At 40.9% G+C, this 23,743-nt stretch overlaps 1 protein-coding gene and 2 non-coding genes across 3 annotated transcripts in view; all 3 read right to left on the bottom strand.

Annotated features, from left to right (window-relative positions):
• Positions 1 to 23,743, bottom strand: part of LOC126237082 (transmembrane protein KIAA1109 homolog) — a 567,281-nt gene that overhangs the window by 59,140 nt on the left and 484,398 nt on the right. Inside the window, exons 80-81 of the mRNA XM_049946881.1 lie at positions 21,136 to 21,328; positions 9,196 to 9,491 (exon numbers count right to left, since the gene is read on the bottom strand). Of these exons, the coding sequence (XP_049802838.1) occupies positions 9,196 to 9,491; positions 21,136 to 21,328 (489 nt within the window). The remainder of the gene's footprint in view (positions 1 to 9,195; positions 9,492 to 21,135; positions 21,329 to 23,743) is intronic.
• On the bottom strand, positions 13,952 to 14,026 carry Trnat-ugu (transfer RNA threonine (anticodon UGU)). Its single transcript has one exon. It is a non-coding gene; the product is annotated as a tRNA-Thr (tRNA).
• On the bottom strand, positions 14,392 to 14,465 carry Trnat-ugu (transfer RNA threonine (anticodon UGU)). Its single transcript has one exon. It is a non-coding gene; the product is annotated as a tRNA-Thr (tRNA).

Raw genomic sequence — 23,743 nt, 5'->3', positions numbered from 1 at the left:
CTTACTTTAGTCAAGCTTTGGTCTCCATCTACAATTTGCACCCCCCCCTCCCCCTCCATTACTAAATTAACTATTCCTTATTGTAGAATGAAGGCTTTCACGACCAGGTGACATGGCTGTTGATATACTTTCCGGGATGTAAGGTCGTGGTCCAAGAACTTTTCTGCTCCTTACGTTTTGTCCAGAACTGCGCTGGACTTCCTCAGAGGCGCTGCTCCGCTGAGTCTTGCCGACCGACTGGTCGGGTGTCTGAGAGCGACTTATACACTCCTGGAAATGGAAAAAAGAACACATTGACACCGGTGTGTCAGACCCACCATACTTGCTCCGGACACTGCGAGAGGGCTGTACAAGCAATGATCACACGCACGGCACAGCGGACACACCAGGAACCGCGGTGTTGGCCGTCGAATGGCGCTAGCTGCGCAGCATTTGTGCACTGCCGCCGTCAGTGTCAGCCAGTTTGCCGTGGCATACGGAGCTCCATCGCAGTCTTTAACACTGGTAGCATGCCGCGACAGCGTGGACGTGAACCGTATGTGCAGTTGACGGACTTTGAGTGAGGGCGTATAGTGGGCATGCGGGAGGCCGGGTGGACGTACCGCCGAATTGCTCAACACATGGGGCGTGAGGTCTCCACAGTACATTGACGTTGTCGCCAGTGGTCGGCGGAAGGTGCACGTGCCCGTCGACCTGGAACCGGACCGCAGCGACGCACGGATGCACGCCAAGACCGTAGGATCCTACGCAGTGCCGTAGGGGACCGCACCGCCACTTCCCAGCAAATTAGGGACACTGTTGCTCCTGGGGTATCGGCGAGGACCGTCTCCATGAAGCTGGGCTACGGTCCCGCACACCGTTAGGCCGTCTTCCGCTCACGCCCCAACATCGTGCAGCCCGCCTCCAGTGGTGTCGCGACAGGCGTGAATGGAGGGACGAATGGAGACGTGTCGTCTTCAGCGATGAGAGTCGCATCTGCCTTGGTGCCAATGATGGTCGTATGCGTGTTTGGCGCCATGCAGGTGAGCGCCACAATCAGGACTGCATACGACCGAGGCACACAGGGCCAACACCCGGCATCATGGTGTGGGGAGCGATCTCCTACACTGGCCGTACACCACTGGTGATCGTCGAGGGGACACTGAATAGTGCACGGTACATCCAAACCGTCATCGAACCCATCGTTCTACCATTCCTAGACTGGCAAGGGAACTTGCTGTTCCAACAGGACAATGCACGTCTGCATGTATCCCGTGCCACCCAACGTGCTCTAGAAGGTGTAAGTCAACTACCCTGGCCAGCAAGATCTCCGGATCTGTCCCCCATTGAGCATGTTTGGGACTGGATGAAGCGTCGTCTCACGCGGTCTGCACGTCCAGCACGAACGCTGGTCCAACTGAGGCGCCAGGTGGAAATGGCATGGCAAGCCGTTCCACAGGACTACATCCAGCATCTCTATGATCGTCTCCATGGGAGAATAGCAGCCTGCATTGCTGCGAAAGGTGGATATACACTGTACTAGTGCCGACATTGTGCATGCTCTGTTGCCTGTGTCTATGTGCCTGTGGTTCTGTCAGTGTGATCATGTGATGTATCTGACCCCAGGAATGTGTCAATAAAGTTTCCCCTTCCTGGGACAATGAATTCACGGTGTTCTTATTTCAATTTCCAGGAGTGTATATTGTGAGAAAGGGGGGCGTGGTTCAGGTGAGACGTGATGAGCAGTGATAATCCATAGCAAAGATAAGGTTGACTATCGATTACCACCTTGTCAAAGATAAAAATTGTTAGCAATTTTGTAGAGCCACTGATAATCCATAGCAAAGATAAGGTTGACTATCGATTACCACCTTGTCCAAGATAAAAATTGTTAGCAATTTTGTAGAGCCCCTGTCCATATATCGCTAAGTTTCATAGCCTCCTCTTTCCTATTAAAATTATCGTGATGTTTATAAATTTCGATAGCTTCTCTATATAGCCGTGGATAGTAATTTAATGTTGTAGATAAAACTTCGGTATCCAAAAACTTCACTTAGTGGTTGCCTGGTTGAAGAGCATGTTCTGCTACAGCTGACTTTTCTATTTTTCCAAGTCGACATAGACTTTTATGCTCTTTCAGTCACGTGTTTACGCTTCTTTTTGTAGTACCAATGTAAACTTTACCACAGGTACATGGAATTTTATACACACCACATGTCGACAGGGGAGGGCGTTTATCCTTCACAGATCGTAGTACTTGCCTTATTTTCTTTGTTGGTTTAAAGATAAAAAAAAAAAAAGCACAAAGCCAAGCCAAGCAGCACGATAAAGCCATGTAATTTTCTAGCCAAATCGTCATGCCAGAAGGTGAAGCGCCTCGCGTGCTAGTACTTCGCCCCCCAGTCGAGGATATCTTCCTCCTTCGAATGTGCAGGTACCCGGCCAGTCAGTCGGCAAGACTCAGCGGAGCAGCGCCTCTGAGGAAGTCCAGCGCAGTTCTGGACGAAACGTAAGGAGCAGAAAAGTTCTTGGACCACGACCTCACATCCCGGAAAGTATGTCAACAGCCATAACTATTCCTTAATGCCTTAAAACTAGTTCTATCAACTGATCCCTTCTTTTGGTCAAGTTATGCTTAATTTCTTTTCTCTCCAATTTGATTCAGTACCTTTTCAATAGTTATATGATCTAACCAATCTATTTATTGGTTTTATTATGTAGCACCACATTTCAAAACTTCTGCTCCCGTCTTGTCTGTACTGTTAATTGCCTATGTTTCACTGCCATATCCATCTACAGTCACAAGTGCTTTCACGGAAGATTTCTGAACACTTAAATTTACGTAGGATGTTAACAGATTCCTCTTTTTCAGAAATTCTATTCTTGCTTCTGCAAGTCTGTATTTTATATCCTCTCTACTTCGGCCATTATCTATCTTGCTGTTCAAATAGCAAAACTCATCTACTACTTTTAGTGTCTAATTTCCTAATTTAATTCCCCAGTATCGCCAGAATTAATTAATTACACTTGCTTTACTTCCATCGCTGTTCATCTTATAACCTCTTTTCATGAAACTGCCCAATCTGTTAAACTGCTGTCTCTGGCACAATTACAATATAATTGGCAAACCTTAATGTTTTTTGTTACTTACCCTTAGACTTTAACTCCATTTCCTAATTTATCCTTGGTTTCCTTTGCAGCTTCTTCAAAGAACAGACTGAACATGGAGGGGTAGACTACAAACCTGTCTCATTCCAGCCTCTACTATTGGCTTCCTTTCATGCCCTTTAACTAATAACTGCAGTTTGCTTTCTGTACAGCTTGTACAGTCGGTACCTTTGGGCCTTCATGGCCTATTCAGGCAGAGTTTAGTTTTTACAACTTGTAGACAGTATTTCATTCTCTCTATTTTTATCCTGGCTATCTTCAGAATTTCGAGGAGTGTCAATATTGTCAAAAGCTTTCTCTAAATCTACAAATGCTCCAACTGTAGTTCTGAACATAATTCATGTTATGGTTTTGCAACCATTAAACTGATAATTCAGTAATATTCACACCTTTCAGCATGTGATTTCTTTGGAACTGGGACTATTACACTCTGCTTGAAGTCTGAGGATATTTCACCTGTCTCATACATCTGAGACACCAGAGGAATTGTTTTGACTGGTTGGTTCTTTCAAGGATGTTGTCTGCTCCAGGTGCATTCTTTCAACATTGGTCTTTCAGTACTCTATAAAACTCTCCTTGTAGTATCACAACTCCAATTTCATCTTCTTCTGTTTCCACAATACTCTCTTCAAAGTTCTTTCCTCTACATGGAGGAAATTTCCATCTTTCAGTCTTCTTTTCTTTGCTTAGTACTGGCTTGCTGTTTGAGCTCTTGATATTCATACAGCTGTCTTTCTTTTCTCCAAAGGTTTCTTTACTTGTCCTATATGGAGCATCTATGTTATCCAAAGCCATGTATGGTTCTACAACTTTGCATTATTTTTCTAGCCACTGCTGTTCGCCGTTCCCCCCCCCCCCCCCCCCCCTTCCCATTAAAAAATAAAAGGCTTGTATTTTCTTTTGTAAGTTATTCAGTATCTTGTAAACTAATCTACTGTACTCTGTTCTTTTGCCTGGTTGGCCCTCAGCTGCTATCACAATGTAATTATAATTATTGGTACCGACTGTGTTTTTTAATGTTATTGTAATATTGTTATAATCACATGATGAGATTTTTCATCCTATAACAAAAATGAATTTGACTGACTGAATTTTCCTTCAAGTATTTTGAAATGTATTTTCAATGTTTCTGTGAGACTAGCATACTGTTTCTATGAAAGCTTAAATCTTCATAGAATACAATTACAGACTTAAGAGTCCACCCTGTCTTTGGCATTAACTTCCTGAGCTAAATAACTCACTTTATCTTACATCTACTCAAATATCGTGTATGCGTGTGTCACATATGCGGTGGAGTACACGAAAGGAGCCTCCGAGAAGATTGCTATGATCTGCAATCAGAATGATAAAAGCAATCGGGCGTACCCTGGGCAACGTCAGAATATGATTCATAATAATCTGATGGCCGATCCTTTCACACCAGAAACATATATACACCTGAGTCCATTTCAGGGCCACAGTTAATGTTTGTATCTATTAACATAGGAGGCATAACACCAGCCAAAGAAGAACTGCTATGAGAACTATGCAGTCAGCACTTGTGTCATATACTGTGCATACAAGAGACACACAGAAGTTTTGACATGCATAGACCAAAACTAGACAGAATGTGTCTCGCCATCGAAAGACCACATGATAAATATGGAAGTGCTATCTTTGTTCATTCAGATATCCGGATCTTATCCACAGCATTCAAGGAGGAAAACAACATTGAAATTCTTACTCTAGAAACAGTTAATTGCACCATTACATCACTTTATAAACCACCTGGTGCTGAATTCACTGTTAACAAACCACCCAATTTTCTACATAAACATGTGCAGATTGTGATCAGCAATTTCAACAGTCCTAGTACCATTTGGGGCTATGATCATGAAGAAGAGAATGGGACAGCAGTACAAAAAAAAAAAAAAAGGTTCAAATGGCTCTGAGCACTATGGGACTTAACATCTGTGGTCATCAGTCCCCTAGAACTTAGAACTACTTAAACCTAACTAACCTAAGGACATCACACACATCCATGCCCGAGGCAGGATTCGAACCTGCGACCGTAGCAGTCGCGCGGTTCCGGACTGAGCGCCTAGAACCGCGAGACCACCGCGGCTGGCCGGACAGCAGTACAAGTGTGGGCAGAAGCAAGATGCAAAACTGTCTGGATATTTTAACAGTGGCAGGTGGAGGGAAGCTTACAATCCTGACCTAATTTTTGGTGGCACGAGCATCAGCCAACAATGTGTAAAATCTGTCTGCTCCCCAATACCCAACTCACAACATGGACCAATAATGTGGCAATTATTTGTTGCTATAATACCTCAGATGGTATCTTTCCAGAGAAGGTTTAATTTTAAGAAGACTGATTGATCAAGATTTGCGGAATTGCTGAACATTGAAGTATCTTATACAGAACCAATACCCGAATGCTATGACACCTTCACGGCAGCTGTAAAGAGATGTTCGAGAATGTCTATTACTCGCGGCTGTCGAACATCTTATATCGCTGGGCTTACTTCAGACCAAGCCACCATACGAGTGGAATACAGCTACCTATCTGAAAAAAACCCTTTCAGTGAAGCAACTGTGGAAATAAGGAACAAGCTTATTTCCTCTATAAGGGAGACAAAAAGGGATAAGTGGATAAAAACTATAGAAAACTTGGATCTGAAAAGAGACAGCCATAAAGCTTGGAGACTTCTGAGACGCCTAAACAATGATCCGACTAAGACCATTACACATCATAATATCACTGCCAATCAAAGAGCATATCAGTTACTGATGAACGGGAAGCCAACACACAAATCACAAAAACCGAAATTGCACAGAGAAGAGCAAGAGGAGAGTAATGACCTTACATCATCATTCACCATGGAAGAACTACAGAAGGCTATCAAACAATGTCAAAATGGCAAATCAGCTGGCTTGGATGATATACGAACTGAGCAAATCAAACACTTCGGCTTAAATACAAAGAAATGGACTCTCCAACTTTTCGATAACTGTGTAAGCAGAAACCAGATTCCAAAAATATGAGATATGGTGGAAGAGTCAAATGATTGCTTTGCTGAAACCTGGCAAAGAAGGAAATGATCCAAAGAATTTTAGACAAGTTGCACTACTTTGTCATCTTTACAAATTGCTGGAAAGACTGATTTTGAATCGCCTGTCAACTGCAATTGACCCTTCACTTACACCTCAGCAATCTGGATTTCATCCAGGTAAAAGCTGTACTGGATAATTGCTAACTTTCACAGTTTATAGAAGATGGCTATGAAGCCCGGAAGGTGACAGGAGTGGCATTTGTCAACTTATCAGCGGCATATGATACGGTCAATCACTAGCTACTGCTAGTCAAGGTCTACAATCTGACCAAAGATTTAAGTCTAACCAGACTCATCACCTCCTTTCTGCAGAATTGCAGGTTCTTCACCGACTTTCAAGGACAGTGTAGTTGATGGAGACTACAGAAGAATGGCCTCCTGCGAGGAAGTGTTTTGGCTCCAATTCTGTTTAATACATACGCAAACGACTAACCTATAGCCCCAAATACCAGGAGCTTCTTATATGCTGACGACCTCGCTCTAGCCACCCAGTGCACAGATTTTGAATCAGTGGAGAACAGCCCCATGAATGCCCTTGAAGATCTATCCAGATACTAAAACACAAACCAGCTTACACCATACCCTTCAAAGACCAAAGTGTGTGCTTTTCATTTGAGAAACAAGGAACCACTCACAAGTTGAAAATAGTATGGTTGGGGTTTGAACTGGACACTACGAGACTCCAAAATTCCTGAGTGACACTTGATAGATCTCTCACTTCCAAAAAGCACTGCATGAAATGCAAGTTGAAAGTCTCCGCCAGGAACAATCTCCTATGAAAACTGGCCAGATCACAGTGGGGTAGTCAACCTGAAACAATTTGAACATCTGCAATGGCACTATGCTATTCTGTGGCAGAGTATGCCTGTCCTGTTTGGTGTAATTCAACTCATGCCAAACAGGTGGACGTAGCTCTCAACGAAACCTGCACAATTATAGCAGGTTGCTTGAAACGCACTCCAGTCAAATGGCTTTGTCACCTAGCAGGAATAGCACCACCACCTGTTCGAAAAGAGATAGCTGCGAACAAGGAAAGAAAGGCATTGGAACAGGAAATTACCCATCCTCTGTATAGGCATGAACTGCATCCGCAACAACTGAAGTCAAGGAAGAGTTTCTTCAGGACATCAAAGTAACTTAGAACCACTGCTGAAAAAACCAGGTTACAACTATGGAGGGCTACGACCTACCTAACCCCTGGTTAGAAAAGAGTTGTTGAAGCTTTACCTCCAGGCTACGACAGGGAATGGACAACATGGAAGTCCCGGAATAGACTGAGATCTGGAGTTAGAAGATCAAAAGTTAACCTGTCAAAATGGGGATACACTGATCCAAATGATACTCGGTGTGACTGTGGAGAAGAACAGACAGTCCAGCACATGCTTTGGTGTCGATTATGTACAGAAGATGACCTTCAACAAGCAACAGAAAATACTCTGGAAGTTTAGGAAAGGTTTGAAATTATGCTTCAAGTCTGTTGTAAGTCTGTAAGTTCTGACATAATAAAAACACCAGATGCATATAAACAGGGTAATATGTGCTCCATTTTAAGCAAAAGCTAGTTTTTCATGCACCTTAATGTTTATGAGGTCATATCTTCTGAACTATGTGTCATACAATGATATTATTTTGCAGATACATTCCGTGGTATGTGTGGATCCTGTCTGCGCACTGGTGTTGGGAATAGTGTTACTAGTAAAGAAATAATAAATTATGACGTTATGCTTGGTGCTGATGCTTGATTGCATGAACAACAAAAATGTAGTAAGAGCGATAAACTACTTTCCTTTCATGATTATGTGGTGTGTGTGTGTGTGTGTGTGTGTGTGTGTGTGTGTGAGGGGGGCATACGGGAAGGGGGGGGGGCAGAGGGAGTTTGGAGGCATTTGGCCAATAATTAAGCAAAATATTGAAAATCAAAATATTGAAAAAAGCGAAATATTACTGGGTTCTAGAGATCCGATGAACAGCTGTAGCACACTTGTTTTTGTCGAACTCCAACACACAGAAAGCTCGCTCCACACCTGAACTCACCATGTTTGCAACTAGCGCTATCAGCAAATTACCCAACTACGCTGCGGCAGTATACATGCGGGGGAGGGGGGACACCTTCAGTGTTTCTCTTCAAAATGACATATGTATGATATCTGTAGAATGTTTGTTTCTTGTGCAAATTGAAAGTGTTTCCAGACTTTATGTACACCCTGTAGGAAATCGTGGCCTAAGGGGAAAGAGAGAGAGATCAGAAGTGTATGAGAGGTTACGTTACAGATGGAGCCTAAAAATTAAATGGACTGGTAAGTCAGGAAATGAAGAGGTTCTCTACAAAACTGGTGAGCAAAGGAATATGTGGAAGCACCAACTAGAACAGAAGTATGACAGGACATGTGTTAAGACCTAACTTCCATGGTACTGGAGGGAGCTGCAGAGGACATAAACTGTAATGGTAGACATATAGCATGTAATTGAGAATGTTAAGTGTGTTGCACTGAAATTGGCATGGAAGAGGAATTCATAGCAGACCACTTCAAACCAGTCAGAAGACTAATGGGAATAAAAGCCCACAGCTTTAATGATTTTAGTTTCTATAATTTCTGAAATACTTCTCCAACAGACTCACACACTACTCTTTTCTTCAACTGTCTCAAATTGAACTAGCGCTCTGGCTTTGATAACCTCATTATTGATGAGACATGAAACTTTCATGTTCTTATTTTCTGTTCTTTTGACAGAAAATGTATCCACATTTTAATTTTTTGAAAATAATACTACTTGACTATGTTAGCAAAACTGAACTACAATTACATTCTTACAAATGTTGCTACATTTCCATCACTGATTACTGAAAAGTTATTATGAATTACTGTTTGTAAAGCGAAAACCAGCAAACTAAAAGTTATGCTTTTGCTACATGCTATTAGAAGGGGCTACCCAAAAGCCAACATGCACTTACCGAGTGACCTGAAGACATGCACCAGGAAACTGTGAATACCTTCAGGTATGGCTGTGGCTCTCCTCTTGCTAGCACTTGCCGGCTGAAGAGGTTGTTGCTGCTTTCGCTTAAAGCTGCTGGCCCTTGTGTTCCGAGGCTGCAGGCTTGAGAACACCCGTTTACTGCTCTTGAACTGTTGTGAAAAGAATTCTTCTAGTTTATAGAACATCTTGAGCAAGTCTGCTGTTGTTGACTTGGAAATCATGAGCTGCAGCTGATCCCAACCGAGATCCCCATGCATGAAAATCATTGCAGGTCTGCAAAAAATGGTAATTGTAATAATGTCATTTTATGTAATGTAATATCTCTTAGTACATTAGAGACTACACAGTCTGCGTTTCAAAATTCCAATGAAAATTACCTTTTATCAAGATAATGCAGGAATGTTGTATTTACTCCAACAAATATGACGGCCTCTGTTAATATCTACACTGTTCTGTAAATACCACGAACACACACACACACACACACACACACACACACACACACACACACACTCACTCACTCTCTTTGAAATTATAACTGGAGAAATTGTACTAATTTTTTATGAAAATGCAGTTCAAAACAAGCCATAAGGTAGTGATGCACAACTTTCACGAAAGCAAAGGAACTAAAATTATGTGCTTTTATTTTATATATTTTGCACAAAAAAAAGTGGTCCGACTTTTTCAGGAAAAGAAAGGCTGCTGGTATTCTGAACGCAGAATGGGTAATAGCAAAGAGGTATAGAATGAAATGTAGCTGAAATTTGGACAATATAAAATGAAAGATGTAGCTTTGTTTCTCTTAACAAATGTCCACAAATTCAAACAGTTCAAAATTATGAATGATTTAGCTGTGAAATTTAGTAATACTCAGAGCTAGCAACGCGATATTCATGTTGTTGTTATATTTAAATAAATGAATGTTAATAAGTGGTGTATTGTTCTTTTGAATTAACAACTGTAGCTTGTACATGACATTTTCTATTGCTGTAATGACCTAATGAAACTAAAATTATTATTATTGCAGCGACTGTCACTGAACCACAGTACAGACTTCAGATTAGTTGCAGATGCAGGCAGTGGATATTAGTAGTGGAACAAAAATAGTTGTCAAAACCAATGTATTAAACATGACACAGCCAATGCTAAGCTTTGAACAAATATGGCTCTTATTATTAGTTATAATTTCTTGCATCTACAGACACATTTACATTCCATAATAAATCATATAATGTGTAGTGCTGTGTTTGGTACTTACACTGTTTCCTCACCACCATTCCACACTGATCAGCCAGAACATTATGACCACCGACCTATTATCAATATAAACCCATCCAGGATATAGCGGCATCACCTGGCTAGGAATGACTGCTAATCATACACACACTTGGTGCATGTAGTATCAGTGAGCGTGCTACTTGTGTGTAGAACGGGGCAGTCATGCAATCTATCTGAGTTTGACTGAGGGTACATTTTGGTGGCCCAGAGGATTGGCAACAGCATTTCAGAAACTGCACAACTTATTGGGGGCTTGAGGAGTGCTGTGGCGAGTGTCTTTAACACATGATGAAACCAAGGTGAAACCACTTCCACACGTTGCGAGGTTGGGCAGCCACCGCTCGTTACAGACGTTGGAGGCTGTGCAGACTGGTAAAACAGGACAGATGGTGAACTGTGGTGGAAGTAATATCAGACTTTAATGCTTGGCATAGTGCAAATGTGTCTGACTATACAGGAACCAAACACTCCTAATGATGGGGCTCCACAGCTGACAACCCATGCATGTGCAAATGACATCAGCAACTATGGCTGAAATGGGGACGTGACTATCAGCATGGGAAGTTGGTGCAGTAGCAGAGCACTGCATGGTATGATGAATTCCAACACCTTCTTCATCATGCTGATGGGAGGGTGTGAATCCATTGTCTTCCAGGGGAACAGCTCCTTGACACCTGTACCGTCGTATGGAGACAAGCTGGTGGCGGCTCCATTACACTCCGGGGGACATTTGCGTGGGCACCCATGGGTCCAGTGGAGCTCGTGCAAGGCACCATCACAGCCAAGGGACATCACACACTGGTTGTAGACCACATACACCTGTTCATGAAAGCCATGTTTCCTGATGGCCATGGCATCTTTCAACAAGAAAATGCACCATGTCACAAGGCCAAGAGTGTGATGGAGTGGTTTGCAAAACAATAATGGCTAGTTCCAATTGATTTACCAGCCCCCAACTTGCCTCATCTGGGATGTTATTGAATATGGCATCAGAGCTCACTGCCCCCTTTCTGGAATTTATGGGAATTAGGTGACTCGTGTGTGCAGATGTGGTGCCAACTCCCTCCAGCGACCTACCAAGGCCTCACTGCTTCCATGCCACGACGTATTGCCACTGTTCTCCATGCTATTAGGCCAGCTATTATGTAGGTGGTCATAATGTTCTGGCTGATCAGTGTATATCAGACTTCGGCAACCAATACATTTCCTAATTTTTGTAACATTGTTAATGCCTACAGAATATGTAAGTAGTTCTTAAAATTACTTAAGCCATCAGATTCATAGAATTTTAAAGCAATCCCTCACAAGTTCACTTGTTCTTTATGTTTCTGTCTGAAAATCTCTCTAAGATGACAAAATAAATCAGTTGAGAATTGGGAAACGTTTACCTAAAGTTATTAAATTTCTTCCACTATGCACAAATGATACAAGAAAAACAACCAACAGTCAATTATGGATTGCAGGCATATCTTTCAAATTACTTGTTTTTCAGAAAAGCTGCATTTTTCTGAATCATAAAAATGAAATATGATTGACTTATTGTCCTTTATAATTACAAGATTCACAATGCAACTAACTTTGTACTGTTTTTAATTTTAATAGTCTGATCACTGACTGTAGTGATTTGTCACTGATATTACATATAAAGAATGAAAGCACTTCACAAATACTTGCATTTTCAGCATTCACAGTCTAGTTTGAAACCTTTAGGTGACCACTACCATACAAACACAGCACTATCTTCTCTTTGAGAGTCATTGACAGAAATCCTAACATTTCTCTGAAGCTCAGCCAATCTTTGTTTCTGGTAACGACAGTCCAGATGAGCTCTTGCCTAGACAGAATCCAAGGTGAAATTATTAACTGGGCACAATTTTCTGTAAGCATCTCTTTTCATTGCCAAACAATTGATTGGAGCCACATCAAAAGCCTCTTGAAGTCACAAAATATTGCAACAATTCAAATGTCATTACATGTTAGCTTCTGGGTGTTGGGAAGAAAGAAATGTAGTTTTTACATGACAAATGCTCCAAAGTACGGCTGACTCTGACAAAAGTGACATTTAGTTTCATGGAAACTCATCAAATTTAAGCATGAACTCAATTTCACAATTCCTAACCAAACTAATTCAGTGATATACACTTAGAGCTTTAGTGATAGATTTAGATAAATAAACATGCATTTTCTTCGAAAATGGGAGTAACCTGTTCTCTCTTTCAGTCATGAAAGATGCTCCACAGAGTTAGTCCAAAAAATGGCTAGTAGTAGTAGTAGTAATAGTAGTAGTAGTTGTATGCTCCATGCACAAAACTTAAGGATGACAGTAGCTTTCGCATGATGTGTCACAGCCAAGTGCATATTTCTATGAAACCTGGACCATACATAGAAAGAAGTGATACAGTACAGCAGGTAACTGAAGAAAATAAGCAATGAGACAAACAGGAATTACACTTTTATTCAAAGATAATAATTATCAGTGGAATCACTGCATGAAGGATCCATTGGAAATTACAAAAGATAGGACATGGGTTCTTAATAGGGTGTATCACCACGGACGGTAACACACGCTCTGAAATTTGCGTTCTTGCTCGCCGGAAGATGGTAGGGCATTCCATTCCTCCACCAGTGTGGCTGACAACTGCTGGATGGGCATTGGTGCATGTAGATATGCTGCAATACATCTCCCCAATACATTCCACACATGCCTGATAGGATTTAGTCAGAGGAAAGGGCAGGCATTCGCGAAATATCCTCTCATTCCGAGTGCTCCTCCACCTGCGCTGTTCAATGTGGTATCACACTGTCATTTAAATGAATCTGTACTATAGTGTCATCTGTTCAACAGTAGACGATGATACATCTTTGTTTCATGAATCATTTGATACCATTCATATTTTGACAATTTTCTTTGAAAATTGCATCTCTTTGTACATTACAGGAGCTGTTTAGATTATTATGTTGTTTAGCGACTATTATTTGAAATTTTATTTATCTTTTTCCTATTATATTGTGTAAGTCCATTCCTTTCATTCTTAACTTAAGAAAATTTTAAGTATCTGGTGAACCTGGATTTGTTTCTTTAATCAGCAACAGTCAGATAATTACATATGTAACATCACCCAAATCACAAAACTTCATTACCAAAAATTATGCTTAAGAATATACATGTATTTATGCTCTAATTAGTACTTTCCTTATAACCGTAAACTCAGATTTGCTGTAAAGTTACCTTACAAACTCTGTGCACTGACAAAGTGTGCTATCTTTATTTACTGTAATATAACTTTGGCTAGAAAGTCTTTGGGAAGCAGTTGGAGGTGATCAGCCATAGGAAGCCAAGTCTGTGACTTATTTCTATATATGACGGTAGTATCTGTTCCCGAAAGAACAGTTACCGTGGATGACCATGCAGCATTGCTAGATATGAACTTCATTGGGGACATGTTGAAAATGTGTGCCCCGACCGGGACTCAAACCCGGGACCTCCTGCTTACATGGCAGACGCTCTATCCATCTGAGCCACCGCGGGCATAGAGGATAGTGTGTCTGCAGGGACTTATCCCTTGCACGCCCCCCGTGAGATTCACATTGCCAACATGTCCACACCACTACATTTGTAGTGCGCGTAATAGATGTTTGCCCATCATACTCATTACTCGTGGCAGATTAATCTACCAAGTCCCGTACGAGTTCAGGCATAGCGTGTGCGTTCGCACAAGAAGGTCAATGGCCGGGAAGCCATATTTTAACTATATATGACGGTAGTATCTGTTCCCGAAAGAACAGTTACCGTGGATGACCATGCAGCATTGCTAGATATGAAATGATAATTAAATGGACACCCTAGCTGCAAACAGGCGTATATATGCTTCATTGGGGACATGTTGAAAATGTGTGCCCCGACCGGGACTCGAACCCGGGCTCTCCTGCTTACATGGCAGACGCTCTATCCATCTGAGCCATCGGGGGGACAGAGGATAGTGCGTCTGCAGGGACTTATCCCTTGCACGCTCCCTGTGAGATCCACTTTCCCAACATGCCTGAATTCGTACGGGACTTGGTAGATTAATCTGCCACGAGTAATGAGTATGATGGGCAAACATCTATTACGCGCACTACGAATGTAGTGGTGTGGACATGTTGGCAATGTGAATCTCACGGGGGGCGTGCAAGGGATAAGTCCCTGCAGACGCACTATCCTCTGTGCCCGCGGTGGCTCAGATGGATAGAGCGTCTGGCATGTAAGCAGGAGATCCCGGGTTCGAGTCCCGGTCGGGGCACATATTTTCAACACGTCCCCAATGAAGTACATATACGCCTGTTTGCAGCTAGGGTGTCCATTTAATTATCATTTCATATCTAGCAATGCTGCATGGTCATCCACGGTAACTGTTCTTTCGGGAACAGATACTACCGTCATATATAGTTAAAATATGGCTTCCCGGCCATTGACCTTCTTGTGCGAATGCACACGCTATGCCTGAACTTGTACGGGACTTGGTAGATTAATCTGCCATGAGTAATGAGTATGATGGGCAAACATCTATTAGGTGCACTGCGAATGTAGTGGTGTGGACATGTTGGGAATGTGAATCTCACAGGGGGCATGCAAGGGATAAGTCCCTGCAGACGCACTATCCTCTGTGCCCGCGGTGGCTCAGATGGATAGAACGTCTGCCATGTAAGCAGGAGGTCCCGGGTTCGAGTCCCGGTCGGGGCACACGTTTTCAACATGTCCCCAATGAAGTACATATACGCCTGTTTGCAGCTAGGGTGTCCATTTAATTATCATTACTTATTTCTATGTAAGATGATGTCAAATTTGTCTTGTGAGCTGCCTACAGCCACAAACACCTTTATCAAGAATCTTAACATTTGCAATGCTTCAGTATGAGAAGAAATATAAATCCAGTCACACTTAAAAGCAGTGTTTAATTTGAAAATGATCATTTTTAAACAGTGTCATTTATTATGTAACTGAGGAGAATCATATTATTGTCAAAGTTCAAGAACATATTATGATAATCCACATTAACAAGTTAATGTTTTTTCATAAACCTTATGAGACCAGGGCCTCTGGAGGGGTTATACCCAGAATTTTACTGGACAAAGAACTGAGGCAATAATATCTGGGAAAAAAAGGATGAGACAGAACTGTCAAAACACTCATCTATCTATATTTTATTATTTCGGTGATTATTGAACTAAAAGGGGTTGTTGGACTATCCACAAAAATGAAGTCGGAGCCGAATGCATCCCTGAAAAGATGTACATGGGGAAGGAAGGTATACAGTGTCATAAGGATGCTGACTGGGGAGTGTACCACGTTCAAAGATCTGGGGTCAGTATGCCTTTGCAACATTATGCCTTCCCACACTATAGCACATGGACCACAAAAACGAGAATGTTCGACAATGTTCCTGGGTGCATTACATGTTCTCACTTCTTGTCATATGAAGTTATGTCCAGAATCAGTACTCAGACTGAATCTGCTCTCATCTGAAAAGAACACAATCACACTCTTTGTTGGTCCAGTCCCCATGCTCTTGGCATAATTGCAAACAGTGTCGTATATGTGATGGTTTCAATGGGACAAAACATACTAATCCACTCCCATGTAGTCACTGTGCCACTGTGGAGCATGGGATTGTGTGCCTTGATGTCCTGTTAAATGTGGTTGGAAGTGGACCTGCAGTTTGCCTTGGGTTCCTTCCTGCCTGTTGCACAATGTAGCAGTCATCTGCTGCTGTAGCTGATTGTGGTCAACCACTTCCTCTCCTTTGGACAGCAGTGACTGTGGTACGGAACAATCTTCACGCATGTTTAAGCAATACCAAACTGCTGGGCTACACCTGTCACCACTTTGCCCTTCTTCCAGTTTCACAATGTTTCTTCTCCATGTGAAGTCATCCAAATATTGTCTCTGGGGCATGTTGGAAGAAAGACCACCACCACAGGGCAACATACTGCTCGCTAATAGACACACACTTACTTTTCCCTTTCTTTCAGGTGCCTCATGTTGCAGGGCCACCTCCATTTGGCACTACGGTTTCGCTGACATCACGCCATGTGATGTCTGACTTCTTGTGCACAACTGGGAGACCTCTGACAACATGCTTCAGCACTTTAATTCATTTCCAGCAAGTTGTGAATATGTTATGTTACTTTATCTATCTCATCCTCAAGTTGTACAGAGCAGTGTAGCAGTCATATTACATGTAATTGTGATCATGGTAGGTGTAATAGGACTAATAATACAAGATGACAAGGATAATAGTAGATCAATTGAAACAGATCGAACATAATGAAAACTTTTGGCTCTTTTTCTGTGACAAAGGAGGTCACTGGTGTGAGAATGGAAAAATATATTCCATGAAAATACTGTGCAGAGTAAGGTGTAGGTAGCTGTTGCAATCTTAGAATATTGATAGTAGCAGGAATAAACAGAAATAAAGAAAAAGAAATATACAAATACTGAAAAAAAGCACACAAAAAATTATCATAACAATTTAATATGTAATGGTCAATTCTTGTTACCAGATGTGAATGAATGAATAAGATAGTAAATGATGTTAGTTACTTCCTTAGGGAGAAAGGGTGTAGTTCCTCATAACAGGTGGGTGCCTCTCAACTTGTAGTCTGAGTGATGTGACCCTCTTTTCCACAATTCCTCTCCGAGTATGGAACTAACAGTTCTGAAAGCTAGGAGAATTGTTTTTTCTTTTCACTTCTGTACATGTTTATTGGCAATATCAGAATGTTACCTCAGTTAGGTACATCTACATCTACTTTTACATACACACTCCACAAATCACCATATGGTGTGTGGCGGATGGTACCCTGAACCACTACCAGTTATTTACTTTTCTTGTTCCACTCACAAATAGGGTGAGGGAAAAATGGCTGTATATATGCCGACATATAAACCCTAATATCTCTAATTTTACCTTCGGAGTCCTTATGTGGAATGTACATTAGTGGCAGTAGAATCATTCAGCAGTTAGCCTCAAAAGTTGGTTCTCTAAATTTTCTCTCTAACGCTCATTGAAAAGATTGTTGCCTTCCCTCTGCTGACTCCCATTTGTGTTCCCGAAGTATCTCTGTAATACTTGTGTGCTGTACGAACATACCGGTAGCAAACCTAGCAGCCTGCCTCTCAACTGAAATACTGACTATTGCAATTTTACAGTCTTCTCAAGTAAATTCTCCTTCTTAAAGGATACTTTTAAAATTATTAGTTCTATATAATGCTTGTAGGGAGTGATCAATCTCTGCAATTGTGTGATAATATTTTTTTCAAATGGGGGGGGGGGGGGGGGGGGCTACCATTGCAAAGTTATTAGTATATGTCAGTTATGTATGTTCTCTGATCTGAGTGTTGTAATGGCTTCCTGTGTGACCTATTCAAAAATTTTGGGCATCTGGTGTACTAAAAATTTTCAGCACCTGGCCCATTCAAAAGTATAGATCTCTGATCTGGGGCAACTACAGTCTACTTTTCTTTGTTGTTTCGCAAATCAAGTTACTCAGCGTATGGTCAAAGAAGACTAACGTTTGAATGACCTGACTTTTAACAATTTAGGAATTTTATTTTTCTTTGATAAATTTCAAATTTATGCTACAGCTTAACATTTGTCATTTTCCATGTCTAAAAAGCTGCTGCTTTGATTGGTTTCATTAACCGACAAAATTCTATTAAACTGTGTAGGCCATTTAATTGAGCATAAATTATCTACATGCATAATGTTCACACCATTGTGAAAAGCCTGGCATCAGACATTCTTCTGGGTTTGTTACCACCTTGTCAAATATAAAATTCCAACATTTTGGTGACTATTGCAAGACACCTTTCTCAGGGTGTATTGCTAACTGCTGAATGGGTGCTAGTTTAATTACTTATATACTATGGAGGAATGCTATCATTCGACCTGAGGATGAAAGGGTTTTAGATATTCTTTTATTGGTCTTTGCATTGCATGTGTTATTGGCGGAAATAGGTGTTTTCCATTGCAGTTTCCTTTATTGCTTGCCATTGGTGGAAATCGGTGAATAGAAAACTGAGTGGTGACTGCATCTTAGCACTGTTTACTAACTGCCTAGTATCGGCTAGGGCACATCAGATTCTGCCTATCCTTCGCCGCTGTGGCCTACCGCATGCCTGTTGCTTTGCCAGAGCTGTCCTTCTGCACTGCTGGCAGCCAAGATGCTGGAAGTCAGTACACATCTCCTCTACTCATATTGTCGGGTTGCTTGGCTCTTTCTATAGTCTCCCTGATCTTGCCCCTCAAGCTAAATGGCTGTTTTTCCAGTATTTGGGCCTCTTGAAATTCAATCTTCATCCTGCACTGTTCCTAGTGTTCTGCCACTGCTGATTTGTTGAGACGGATATATCTCTTGTGTTCAGATAACCTTGTGCTATTGGATGCCCAGTCTCGTCTACATACATCAGTCCACATTCGCACCTGATTTCATAAAATACAGTGGCATGAAACTTGTCAATTGTATCTTTCGTCGAGCCCAGAATGTCTTTTATCTTGTTGTTGCTATGAAAAATTGGCTTAATACCTGCCCAATGGAGAATTTTGCCCAGACGTTCAGTGACCCCTTGTACGTATGGTAGTAGGATGTGTTCTGTGCTTCGTTCTGAATTTCCCTATTGCCCTCCTCCTTTGGCACCATAGTTTTATGTATCATCCTAATGTCATAGCCATTAGCTCCAAAAAAGGACCTGAGATTCTGTAGTTCAGCTTTGAGATTGTTTCATTGCTGATCCTGCAGGCCCTCTTACTTAAAGTTCTATGTGGCCAGATGACAAAAGTGTCGTCAACATGTTGTATCCAGCATTCTGGGTGTAATGGTGCAGACTGGAGTGCTGTTTCTTTGAGCACCTGCATAAAAATATCTGCCACGATAGGCGGTAGAGGGGAACCCATAGCTACACCGTCCATCTGCTCATAGAAATCCCCTTTCCACCTGATGTCGATAGCACCCTCAGCACCAACCAGCAGCATCAGTGCCTGTGTCTTATTTATTACAGAAGTCACATTTAAATGATTCACAAATATGTCACTACATCAATACTATCTTGTTGGAAATGAATCTCGTCTTGATACTTAATATAGTCATAGGGCAGTGCCAACTAATTCTGATAACTCCCAAATGTTCACATATTAATTTCTTTAACTTATTCTTTGCAACATCAGATGTCTTGTTAATGAATGTTTTAGTATATAAATTGGAAATATAAAATGCGATGAATTAACCATTCACTGTAATCTTAATATCTCTAATTTTAGTCACCATTTCCTTTGTATTGTGCATCTGGGTTTGTGACAGTAATGGGCCAACCTTGAACACAACTTTTCCGGTTTTTGTATTGTAACCTGAGTAAGTGTGATCTAGAGTACTTTGTAGCACTCTTAAATCTCTTCCTTAAAAATGATTTTTAGGTGTGCTCTGAATAGAGGCATCCTGATGGGTAGAAATATTACTACTGATAAGTTGCTGTTAAACGGTGGGGTAGGAAGACAACAACTTCAAAAATAACTGTCATCAACTGGATCAGTATTACATGCTGATTACCGAGATGAGGTGAAAGGGATAGTCATTAAAAGGATTTAGTGGGGCAGGACAGGCAAGAGAGAAAAAGATAAAGACATTAGGGAATCATGAAGAAACAAAGAAAGAAAATTAAGAATTGAGTAAATTTTAAAACAAATACAGCATAGAAAACAAAAAACTGAAGCACTGGCAATAAGAAAGGAAGAGGGTATATAAGAGTTTACACACTTAAATTACCCACACTACTAAACTTGTAACTATTTAAATACTGTTAGCTTCAGTGTTCAGTGCTGACATAATTATCATTAACTTGCATTTCGGTTAAACTTCTGCCATTCTCAGATGCACGTTTATTAATTACACATTATTTTGTATGAGGAAGTATGCCACAGGTATTATATTTTCATTTCTGTTTAGCTGAGAAATTTACAGTGGGTTATGATCCAATACTTTTTTGGATACCTGCACAGCATAAAATCAACAAAATAATGTTGTAATGAATAACTGTGCACCTGAAAGATGGTAGCAAGATGCCAAAATATGCCATGTTACCAAAATGACTTAAGCAACAATTTGTGTTTTTATAAAAGAATGACCTACTTTAAACATTTCTTTTGGCCACATCTTATGGTAACAATAGTTGTTTTTCTGCAGTGTATTATGGTAATGATTCTGAAGTACACTGACTTTATGCTTAACTTTCAAAACTTTATTTTGCTTCTGCTATTGTTTCATGCGTCTGGGACTGTAACTCATTCATTAATCTTCATTTGCCTTTAAGTTTTTAATTGAGTGTTGGCAATGATCAGTGAGTGAAATGAGAACAGACACACATCTGATAGCTTTGAGACTAATATAGTCTCTTCCTCTACAAAATGCCAGTATGCTGCATAAAATGTAAATTCGCTACAAGCTATTATGATCTTTTATGTATAAAATATGAAACACTACTCTCATAATATATCAAAAATATCATGAAATATGAAACAGTACTCTCATAAAATATCAATACATCAGTATGTAATAAGAATCTAACTTGTTCTAATGTGTAATAAATCAGACAGATTATAATGAATACCTGCGTGTTGGACTAAATGCCTCTGTTTTTCTGCTGTGGTTCAGTTTCCATTCATCCCGCAATGATACTGTAAGAGAGCTCACTCTCGACATGAGAATACCAGTTCCCATATAATCTAGACGCAGTTCCAGCGCAAACAGCTTCAGGCCTATTGTGTGGTCTGGTTCTGTTCCTGGATCTTCTCTTATGTGTACTGTTGACAAATAATTGCAAATAAGTATGAACAGTTCTGATAGCTAATTTAACAAAGAATTTTACTGATTTCATGTTTGTGCAAAAGTAGCATCTACTTCAAAGAAGTAGTATAGAGTGATTAAAAATTTCAGCATATCATTGTCATCATGCTTTGCACGAACTCTCTGGTGCCAGTTTCTGTGTCACATTCTTATCCCTTCAGCTCTCCTATCCCAAGCACCTGCTGTCCCTCTAGGTCATTTTAGCCATCCTTCCTTAATCCTCCCTCCCTCTCACAGACTCCTTTCTTCCACTGCCCACTGTATGTGACACAACCCCTCACCCAATCAAGCTGCAGAACTCAGTCACTGCACAGTGTATTCAGCTGGAACAATGTAGCCACATGTTTTTGCTGCTTCTCGAAGGTGATTTATCTGATTTGGACCTCGATACGTCTGATGTGGAGGAAGAGATTGAAAATGCTCGCAGCAGGACCCTACTACACTGGGTATACAGTTTCTTCAAGGACTGGACCTTGATATGGTTGAAATTCTGGACCTTCAAGCCAATGATGAAGATGATGTTCCCTTAGCTTCCAGATTACTTGCTGAGCCAAACCTTGCACCAAGTCATTCAGCTCAGAAAATTCAGTGTGATACACACCGGGCTCTTCGGTGGAGAATGAAGGACATTGAAGAAGTGGACACATCATGTAATGCAGTTTTTTCTGACCCTCCAGGAGATGAACTGACACCTTTGCAGTATTTCAGAACTATGTGTAGTGATGACATTATCCAGAACCTAGTCGAGCAATCTAATCTATACTGCACACAGAAAACAGGTGCATCTTTAGATACAAATGTTCGTGAAATAGAAAAGTGTATAGGGATAAACATCCTAGCAGGTGTTGTGAAAATGCCTGGTTACAGAATGTACTGGGCAGAGGCTACAAGATTTTCTCCAATAGCTGACTCAATGCCTAGAAATATGTTTGATAAGCTAAGAAATTATTTACATGTGAATGACAACACTAAAATGAAACACAGTGAGGACCCTGATTATGACAAGCTTTCAAGGTGAGACCATTTGTTGACAAAATCAAACAAGGTTTTTCAATTACTGCACCTGAGGAATATCATTCAGTGGATGAATTAATCATTCCTTTCAAAGGTCATTCATCCCTGAAACAGTATGCAAAAAGCAAACCACACAAGTGGGGTATAAAAGTTTTTGCCTGTGCTGGTTCTAGTGGAATTGTGTACAATTTTGAAATATACCGTGGGAAAGGAACTGTACATAATGATACTGGTCTTGATATAAGTGGTGATATTGTGATAAGGCTTGTGGAAGGACTGCCAAAATATAAAAATTTTGAAGTGTTTATAGACAATTGGTTCAACTCTTACAATCTTATTTCTGCCCTGAAAAACTATGGAATTTTGCCTGTTGGAATTGTTAGACCCACAAGACTTCAAGGCTGCAATCTAAAAGCAGACAGTGAGCTGAAAAAGCAGGGACGAGGATCATACGATTATCGAACTGAAACAGAAAGGAACATCATCATAGCGCTGAAGTGGTATGATAAAAAAGTCTGTCGTTCTTGCATCATCATACAATGGAGTAAGTCCAGTAGAACCAGTGAAACGTTGGTCAGTGGGAGAACGAAAATATATTGATGTTCCAAGGCCAGACATTGTTAGAGAATATAACCGTTCGATGGGAGGAGTTGATCTGCACGACATGCTGGTTGCTTTGCATAGGAGTAATATTGGGGTGAAAAGATTTTATCTAAGGATCGTATTCCACCTCCTTGACATGTGTGTTGTGAATGCGTGGCTCCTGTACCGCCGACATTGCAGACAAAGAGGAATTACCAAACACATGTCTCTGTTGATTTTTCGATCTGATGTAGCTCATGGACTACCAAAAGCAGGAGACATTTTGGTAAGAAGACGAGGACGGCCATCAGATGACAGTCCTTCGCCTACAGTTGAGAAGAAACGAGCCCCATTGGTTCCCAGCTCAGTTGATGATGTAAGGTATGACAACATTGGACACTGGCCACAGCATGTAGAAAACAAACAGAGATGTAAATTGTGCATTACAGCATATTCTCGAATGAAATGCATCAAATGTAATGAATCTCTTTGCTTTACCAAAGACAGGAACTGTTTCTTAAATGTTCATGTAAAGTAACAATCATGCTGTAAAAAAACATAAAATTGTCCTGAAATGCAAGTTGCATTATTGTATGTACTAATTTTTCTTTAATAAACTGCATCAAATTGTGTAATTAAAATATTCATTCAAGTTCCATTACCAAGCACCTGACTGAAGGAAACAAATCCTGCCCAATGATGCCATATGGAGTCATCCCAAATTTTCCTCCAAAAACAAAAAAATAACAAAATTTCTTATAAATATATATTATTCC

Source organism: Schistocerca nitens, chromosome 2 (genome assembly GCF_023898315.1).
Source record: "Schistocerca nitens isolate TAMUIC-IGC-003100 chromosome 2, iqSchNite1.1, whole genome shotgun sequence".
NCBI classification, from domain to species: Eukaryota; Metazoa; Arthropoda; class Insecta; order Orthoptera; family Acrididae; genus Schistocerca; species Schistocerca nitens.
The sequence above is the reverse complement of the archived record's forward strand: the minus strand, read 5'-3'. Positions and strand labels throughout refer to the sequence as shown.